This window comes from Corylus avellana, chromosome 11 (genome assembly GCF_965113065.1).
Source record: "Corylus avellana chromosome 11, dhCorAvel1.hap1.2, whole genome shotgun sequence".
NCBI classification, from domain to species: domain Eukaryota; kingdom Viridiplantae; phylum Streptophyta; class Magnoliopsida; order Fagales; family Betulaceae; genus Corylus; species Corylus avellana.
The window spans coordinates 7,808,113-7,817,570 of NC_142500.1; the positions used below are offsets into that span (position 1 = coordinate 7,808,113).

The 9,458-nt window shown below is 36.1% G+C and overlaps 1 protein-coding gene across 1 annotated transcript; it reads left to right on the forward strand.

Annotated features, from left to right (window-relative positions):
* The first annotated feature begins 1,416 nt into the window (after nt 1–1,416).
* LOC148583053 (zinc finger BED domain-containing protein RICESLEEPER 2-like) lies at nt 1,417–3,758 on the forward strand. Its single transcript, XM_088511519.1, has 6 exons — nt 1,417–1,605; nt 2,407–3,021; nt 3,127–3,200; nt 3,340–3,437; nt 3,535–3,597; nt 3,691–3,758. Exons 1-6 carry the CDS (start codon nt 1,417–1,419, stop codon nt 3,756–3,758), a joined length of 1,107 nt encoding a protein of 368 aa, XP_088367645.1.
* Nucleotides 3,759–9,458: the final 5,700 nt, after the last annotated feature.

The window sequence follows — 9,458 nt, forward strand, 5'->3', positions numbered from 1 at the left end:
TTTTCTAATTTCGCTTGTAATAAAATCTCTTGAATAATGTTTTATACATTTATCGTATCCTTTAAAATCAAGTACTCTGATAGACCTTATAGATCTTTGCAAGAACTTTTGTTGTAAAAGGAGAAAAGTGGCAAACTCAGCCTTAACGGGCTGGGGATGTTACAGGTGGATTGCAACCGTTGATTATAGGCCTTACTGTGGCTAAGAAAAGCTGACATTGTTTCTTCTAAGGTAGGCCTTTTTGGAGGAGGTGGTTCTTCTTGGTATTGCTGTTGCTCTTGGTATTGTTGAGGCCAATCAATGGGAGAAGAATATGATTGATTATAGAACTGGGGATATGATTGATGGTGCAATTCAGGATATTGTGGAGCATGATTTCTAGGAGCTTGAGCTTGCCACGAAAGATTAGGTTGTTGGCTCCATGACAGGTTATAGGAATCAAAATAGCAATCGTTCCCCAGTCAAGAGAACGATGTGTTCTTATGCCCAAAAATTTTGTTAGAAATTTGTCTTATTGAAGGACATTCTCTAACAAGATGATAAGGGTTGTGGCATAATGAACATGGTCCATGGGTTGTCGGAATGTTTCCCCATATGTGTGAAAACAAAAACAAAATAACAAAAAGAAGTTAAAATTAAAAGGGAAATAAAAACAAAATTAAAACTTAAGAAAATGCAGATGCGTAAGGCAGTAAAGCCTCTCTTTCTCCCTCTAGCAGTCACGCTTGGCCCCCTCTCTCTCTCTACACTCTCTGTCTTTGGCATCACAGTATGTCTCTCAGTCTCTCAGTCTCTTGCTCTGATTCTGTTTTTTTATTTTTTGTAGTATTTTTCATTCTCTATTGCCTAAGCACCATTATCATTTATCATGAATGAACCTTTTGATTTTTTTCCCCCCCTTAAAGTTGAATCTGTGTGTTATGGTAATTTTGAACTATTTTTGTGTTTTCTTTTTTAAAATTCAAACTCATTTATTTTTGTTTACTGAAATTTGAAATTTGTTTCAAATTCATACTCATTTCATTTATATATGTTAACTAGAAAAGTATCTTAGACCAAAACCTATACCCTATGAGATTGGATATCGGGACCTCTCCTCCATGGGGGGGCACCACCAGCCATTCCTAATATATTGGAACCCATCTGAAAATTGAGATGGGTATTTTTAGTTGATTAGTATTTTCTCTTATTCATATTTGTAGTTGAGAATTGAGATCCCCTGGTGAAAAGATTATTTAAATTTCCATATTGTTTTCATTACCGAACAATAATTCATCCAAATCTATTCGGCTATATGGTACCTTTGTAATTTTCTTCGAACATGCACTAGATTTTTGACAAGTAATTGTTATTTAATCATTGAATCTTATTAAACTAGTTGATAGCATATTCTTTAACTAATGAATATGTGTGTAGATGAATAATGAAGTACTTGAAGATGCATTCGAGTCATTCGAAATTGACGATGATGTGGTTGAATTAAATTCACAAGGAGATGACTCTATTTCTATGGAGAATAAGAAAAAGGGAAAGAGGCATAGGATGACCTCAATTGTTTGGCAATATTATGATACCGTTCCTAATATCGATCCAAAGGACCCGAAGGTATGGAAAAAATGCAAGACGTGTGGTAATAAATATAAGGCTCGAAGTTCATATGGAACTGAAAATTTAATGCGGCATAATAAAGTTTGTGGGGGGAGAAACACTCATGATGGTTGGAAAATGCTCTTAGCTAGAAGAGCATAAGTGACTCTAAATTTGACCTAAAAGATATAGAGAATTGTTGGTTGTTTTAGTTATTACGCATGATTTGCCTTTTTCATATGTTGAATACGATGGTGTAAGAGAAACACATCAGTACTTGCGTGGTGATGTATCATTTATCTCTAGAAATACTGCTAAGGCTGATTTGGTCAAGATGCATCTGAGGGAGAAACAAAGGGTTAAATCTATGTTGAATGTTTGTCCCTGGAGGATTTGTTTAACATCTGATTTGTGGACTTCTTTGACAACTGATGGGTATATGTGCCTTACTGCACATTTTATTAACAAAGATTGGGTATTAACTAAAAGGGTGTTAAACTTTTCATTTATGCCCCCACCACATAATGGTATATCTTTGTCTGAAAAGATATATAATTTGCTACAAGAGTGGGGGATTGAGAACAAGATTTTTACTATAACATTGGATAATGCTTCTTCCAATGATCGTTGTGTTGAGTTATTAAAATAAACATTGAACATTAAGAAAGCCTTTCTTTGTGAAGGTGAGTTCTTTCATCTGAGTTGTTGTGCCCATATTCTTAATTTGATAATGCAAGATGGATTGAAAGAGATTAATGATGCTGTCCAAAATGTTCGAGATAGCGTGAATCACAAGTACGAAAACAAAATTTTCTTCAGGCTGTGAATCAAATGTCATTGGATAGTCATAAGGGGTTAAAACTAGATGTGCCAACCAAATGGAATCCTACTTATCTTATGCTTGAGAGTGTTATTCATTATCAACGTGCTTTTAGTTATTTGGAGATAACTGATTCAAACTATAAGTATTGTCCCACTGCACTTGTGTGGGAAAAGGTGGATAATATCAGTAGTTTCTTAACTTGCTTTTACCAAGCTATATGTGCTTTTTCTGGTACCAAGTATTCCACTGCCAACTTATATTTTTCCGTAATTGCCATGATTTACGGGACCTTGAAGCAAGACCTTGTGAGTGAAGATGAGCATAAGAGCTTAGTGCCAACTCAAATGATCTCTAAATTTGAGAAATATTGGTTAGAATTCAATGACATGTTGGCCATAGCATTTATCTTAGATCCTCGTTACAAGCTTCACCTTGTAAATTATTACTATACGAAGATTTATGGAGTTATGAATTCTGTGGAGTTTGTGACTGTTCATGATAAATTAGTGCAGCTTTTTATGGAGTATAGTTCTTCTTCTATAACTTCAAGTTCAAGCTCCATAGCTATTCAGCGGCCCCAAGTACGTCAAGCAACACTAGCTTCGGAAAAGGTGAATAATATCATTAATTTTTTAGCTTGTTAGGAACTTAGTATATAATATATATACTCTTAACCACTTAGTTATTTATGTTTATATTCTCTCTTTTTCATGTAGGAATATTTAGCATTTGGCGGAGTTGATGTTAATTCAAAAAAGAATCAATTGGAAATTTATTTGGAGGAACCTAGGTTTGTGGATATGAATGATACATTTAACATCCTTTCATTTTGGAAAGGAAATGAATTTTCGCTATCCTGAAGTAGCTGTTATGGCTCGTGAAGTTTTGAGTATTCCTGTTTCTACTGTTGCTTAAGAATCCACTTTTAGTATTAGTGGACATGTGATTCATCAATATAGGAGCTCACTCAAGCCTGATATTGTTGAGGCATTAGTTTACACTAGAAATTGGTTATATGGAGAGCAAGGTAATATTAGTTATTTGCATATTTAATTTCTTCATTTACTTTTATTATTTTTTGACTACACTATAATAACATTAATTCCTCTTATTTTTTGATATAGAACTCACACAAATGAAGTTGGATAGCAAAGAAGATGATGTTTTGACAAATGATGTTAATTCCTGTGACATTCCAAATTCATCTGAAGCACAATTTGTTACTATTTCTTAAAATGAGCATATTTGTTGTGTTTCATAATTCATATCTTTGATTGCAGGGGATGGATCATGGATCCTTCAAGTGGACAACATCGGGCGTAATGGTCCATGGGAACCTAATTTGTAATGAACCTAATGATGCCATGTTTTGTTTCAATTTTCTTTATTATTTTGTTTTTGTTAGCTTTTTTTATTATTATCTTTTTCTTTATTGCTATGATGGAAATGGACTATCTAGTATGTATAGAGTTGAAAATTGCTAATCTTTGTGAATGTTTTTATTGAATGGCAATTTGTTAATAATTAACAATGGCATTGGAATTATTATTATATTATTTTTTCTATTTTTCATTCAAACGTGTCGGGTCATGTTACCTTCTAATAAAACGGGTTGTGTCATCTCATGTCAGATCGTGTCAACCCAATATGACCCTGTTATTTTAAACGGGTTAAACGGGTCGTATCAGGTTACCCGACTATTTTTCGTGTTATAATCGTGTCAGACCTGCCAACCCGTTTAGCTAAATGAATCTTGTTCGTGTATAGGTTAATCGTATCGTGGGTCATAACGGTCGTAATCGTGTCGACCCGCCAACCCGTTTTGCCTGCCATGACTCCACACTTTCCTTTCTCTAGATGGTTGATTTTGGGTAAATCAGCTATAGCTTCCTTCTTAGCTATCTTAACCATATCATGATAATTCAAATGTCCCAACCATTGATACCACATTTCATCAATGTCCAGAGATGCTTTGTGACATTTAATCTATAGGGTTGGAGAGAGGCCATAGCAGTTATCAAACGTCTGATCTCCTCTAATTAACCATTTTCCTTGGGCGTCGAATATACTGCATTCTTTCTTCGAGAACTGTACCAGAAGGTCATTGTCGCAGAATTGACTGATGCTTAGAAGATTAGCTTTGAGTCCTTCCACATATATCACGTCTTGGGGAGTAAGTACACCAGGAATTTCCACAATCCTTTGACCAATTACTTTCGATTTGCTGCCATCCCTAAAGGTGATGTTTCCACCTCTACCTTCTTTAAGCTTCTTGAACAGTGTCTTGTCACTTGTCATATGTTTATAGCAGCCACTATCCAAATACCACAAACATGAATTAAGCACACTTAAGGCAATTTGAACAACTAGGCATAGATTATCTTTCTTTTTAACCCAAACTTGATCTTTCCTAGCATTATCAATCATATGAGGAAAAAATTTCAATTCAAAACAGTTTGATAAATTTGCTAATTTTTCACTAATAAGTTTGACTTGAGGAGTTAACAACAGTAATTGTTTTCCGATCCCAAGTTCATCTTTCCTAGGAGGAATTTGTGTAGACCATGGTTGTCTAGCTCTAATCTGAAAACAGTTTGGGCAAGTATGCCCCATGACCCCCACAGTGATGACAGGTGGGAGTGAACTTTGAATTTGATACTCTCTTTCGTAGAATTTTTAAGTGAGACTTAACTTTTCTATTCATATCCCTAGGCACATCTTTAGGCAAACACATATGTTCAGTTTCTACTTCTTTCATCTTAGGTTTAACAAACATAATTTTTGAAGTAGAAGCAACATTAGACTTATAAGCATGATGCTTTACAAAACCTAACCCAAACCTATCATATGAGGGTTTTTGATCATGTAACATCTTATCAAGTTTAACACTCGAGAATTTGTTAAGGTGACTCTATGACTCTTTCAACTCTTTCTCTAAGGAACTTATGTTTGCAATTAAGTTTTCATTTTCTGTCTCAACTTCTTTAAGTCTCTTCAAATACTTTTTATTTTGCTTACTCAATTTATTATACTCTTTAAACATTTGATTATAAGCGGTTTGTAAATCATGCTCATCATCAGATTCATTTTTGGAGACGTCTTGCACACATGAGGTATAAGACTGATTAGGATAAGTCGTAGTAAAGGCTAAGTAATTAACAATTTCTTCTTTAGATTCCTCATTTTCTGACTCATCACTTTGAGTCACATTAAACGCCTTACCTTTTGACTTTCTCAAATTACCACAATCAGCACGAATGTGACAAATACCTCCACATTCATGACACTTACTGTAATGACCCTGATGGGAAAATCAATTAACTAGTAATTGACCTCACGGTTCGTCTCCCAACCCTATCTCTCACGGGACAAGATTCAAGGATCTTAACCTCTCTTAAATAAGAGAATTCTACAGAAGACTTTAAACTATAGGAACATAAAGAAATAACTAGATATCACAAGTAAAATCACTAGAGTAAGATAATCCTCATGGCATAGATAGATCATCAAAATACAAGTTACAATCCAAAAGATAATCATTGTCTGGAAATAAAACAACTAAACAGATGAGATAAGAATCTCGATCATGTCTGACCGCGTGGTTCCTCCGTCATCCCACATAGTCTTCAACCACACTGGGTCCATGTCCTTAAAAATAACTCTAATAAAATCCTGAGCTATCACCCAAGTCCGGTCTGTAGGCATCTTCAATGCTAGCTAACCGCGCAGTTATCCATAATGGAGGGGAAAATATAAAAACAAATGGGGTAAGTCCAAAGACTTAATGAAAATTAATGCACATAATACCAATGCCATTATTTGTGATAAACTCCGTTTGGTAAAGAATGCAACAGTTTAATCATGACAGTTATCTATGGATGCAATATAGATATAGTACATGCTTATAATCATGAGTAACAGTGATAGTTCAACAGTATGATCTACCCGAGATATTACCCATTCTCAGCAGCATTTGCACTTTCTTGAGGAATCTGTAATACAATGCCGGTCTCTCGACCATTGTACGCTACCATCCATAACACCAGCTGCCCAACCGAGTCTGACCTTTGGTGGCCCACGCTATTAATGATGTCCATCCTGTAGTGACCGCCTGTTAAGGCTGTGCCGGTCACAAAACAACCATTGGATCCAAGGCCCATATATCATATACACATTTGACCATAAAGTTAACATGTATAGTAAGCTCATGGCCATTATCCCGCACGTGTCGATGTACCGTATCATACGATACAATTAATCTTACCCGTATTTTACAAGTCTCAAGGTCATTATCTTGTTAAGTAGTACATTTTCACAAAAAGCTAGAGTTTATTTGCAACAAGGAGTATATCATAAGAGTTGTAAATATGCATGTTTTGGTACACAAAAATAATCGTACATTGTGGGAAAATAAATGGCGAGCATTATATGAGTTAAAACTCACCTGGGTCCAATAAAGTCTCTGAGCATTCCTCCAAATGTCCTGGGTCCTCCAAATCTGTGGAAAACCTTCTATTAGACCTAAATCCAACTAAAATGAACCTAGAACATGAAAACAGAGGCTATCGGATGACTGGACAAAATGGCATTCCTTGCAACGCTTTTGGCCGTACGTCCAAACTCGAGGCCGTATGTCCGCTTAGAGAGTTTCAGGTAGAACCTCATTTGTCCAAGCGTCCTCCTATCCTCCCAAACCGATTCTAAATCTATCTCAACGGGTTTCTAAGACCTCCTGTCTCAAAATAAGGCCTCCATGCATAAGAAAATACGTTGATCATAAAGAAATGCTAACCCAACTAAAACAAAGGTCAAAAGGCACACTCTAGCTGAAAACTCAAACCAACAACTAAACTAGTCTAGAAAGCATTAAAAGAGCGTAACAACTTTAAGAAACAAGCAGGGCCTAGAAGGTTACCTCCTAAAAGCCAAAACCTCCAAGGAATCACTCTTCTTCTCCACAAACCACACTCACTCACAAAGACACTCACACAAGGGGTTTCAGAGAGCATGGGGGCGTAAAATTGGTATGAGAGAGCGAGGGGTAGGGGTATTTATAGGTGAGAAAAAGCTGAGGGCGCTGCAAGTTATTCTGAAAAGTTACGTCCGGTACTATTTACTCAATGGTCCAAAGGTTGCATCGTACGTACAGGTATTATCTCGTGGTTATCCAAAAAGTAGCGTATGTACTGTGGTCCCCCTACATACATCTGTGTACTATTTGCAGACATAGGTACAGTGGTCCCCCCGCATACATCCGTACTAAAAACAAGAGCGTACGTACAGTACTATTGGGGTGTACGTTCGGTCGGAAAGTCTAAAATCCCCAAAATGCCCCTTTCAGCTGTCCCTAGTGACTCAAAACCCAAATTAACCATCTAACTAAGCTATCCAAGCTTAGTTAATTATTTGGGTCACTATACTTACGACCACGAGGGAATTTATCTTTTTGATCAATAGCATTCCTGTCTTGGGGGTTATCTCTAACATCATGTCTAGGATTCATAGGATTTTTAGGATCCCTGCTTCTAAAATTTCCATTTTTTGGTTTGAAAAATTTTCAAAACTTCCTAACAAACATGCCTATTTCTTCATCATCTCCAGAACCTCATCTGAGGGATCTCCAGATTTCCCTTTAGTAGCCTTGATCTTCAGAGCAATATTTTTTGAGTTTTTTGGCTTCGGTAACATGAGTTCAAACGTCTTAAGTGAACCTACATGTTCCTCTACTCTCATTGTCTCTTGGTCTTTGCTCTCTTGTATGGTAGTAATCTAAGGTATCAACCTTGCAGGTAGACACCTCAAGATTTTCTTAACTATCTTAGCATCAAACATTTTCTTTCCTAGATTAATAGTAGAGTTTCTAATGGTGCTAAGCTTAGAGTAAAACTCATCAAATGTCTCTTCATCTAACATCCTAATCGCTTCAAATTTAGAAATGAACATCTGAAGTTTTGAAGCATTTACAATTTTAGTCCCTTCATGAGTAATTTTCAAGGTTTCCCATGCTTCTTTAGCTATCGCACATCGAGAAATTCTTGATAATTTTTCAATGGAGATGGATGTGAAGATGGAATTTAACACTTTGTCATTTGCAGAAGAAGCACTTTTTTCATCCTTTGTCCATTTGGCAATTGCCTTAACTGGACAAGTAATTTCCAGATTCAACAATATGCCAAACGTCCATGGATTTGAGATATGCTCTCATAAGGATTTTCTGAAACGTATAATTTGATCTGTCAAGATGGGAAAAGAATTAGGTGCAACCGTATGAGACATTTTATGTGGAGTCTAGGATCACACTTAGGAAATAATTCCAAACACAGTGAACCCGCTCTCATACTAATTGAAAAACTAATACGACTCCAAATCACACCCGAACTAATGTTAACGGAGTGTTCAAACAATTATGTGCGAAAATAAAAACAATCAATCATGAACACAGAGATTTGGTTACGAAGAGGAAACCATTTAGAGAGTTCTTTAAAATGTAAAACCTCTCCAAGGTAGCTAAATCTAGGAAATCACTAAATCAGAAGAATAACGAGAAATAACACAATGTCGAAGACTTACACAACCTATGCATTCGACATTCAAGTGTACTAGACAAGCAACCAACTTATCCGTTACCGCAGTAATTCACCAAGAACATCTGGATTGTTCCTTCTACGTGATCTCCCTTCACCGGAACTCCGATTGACTTCAATTGCTTTATGACTGACAATGATCAAACATCTATAACTCTAAGAGATAGTTAACACTATATGGCAAATACTCTCTTAGTACAAATCTCACGAACTCTTAAGTAGAATTCATACATATACATATATGTATAGTGTAATATAAATAGTCTCCAAACCCCTAGTCTAATTCAACACAAAATCTATTCAAAAAGACTAAAATTACATGGGGCGTCCAAACAGGAAGTAAGCTCACCCGGACAAAACTAGGTTAAAAACGCTAAACCCTAGTTCTCGGGCACGACGCGTCTAGATGGCTTATAGATGAGATTGTAGACAAGGCTCTCGGGTTTACTTGTTCAGCAATCTCG

Excerpts from the sequence above, each read along its gene's own strand:
- LOC148583053 (XM_088511519.1), top strand. The coding sequence starts at position 1,417 with ATGAATAATGAAGTACTTGAAGATGCATTCGAGTCATTCGAAATTGAC. Across the intron at positions 3,438-3,534 it reads TTGGTTATATGGAGAGCAAG|AACTCACACAAATGAAGTTG; the intron begins GTAATATTAGTT and ends TTTTTGATATAG. Across the intron at positions 3,598-3,690 it reads GACAAATGATGTTAATTCCT|GGGATGGATCATGGATCCTT; the intron begins GTGACATTCCAA and ends CTTTGATTGCAG.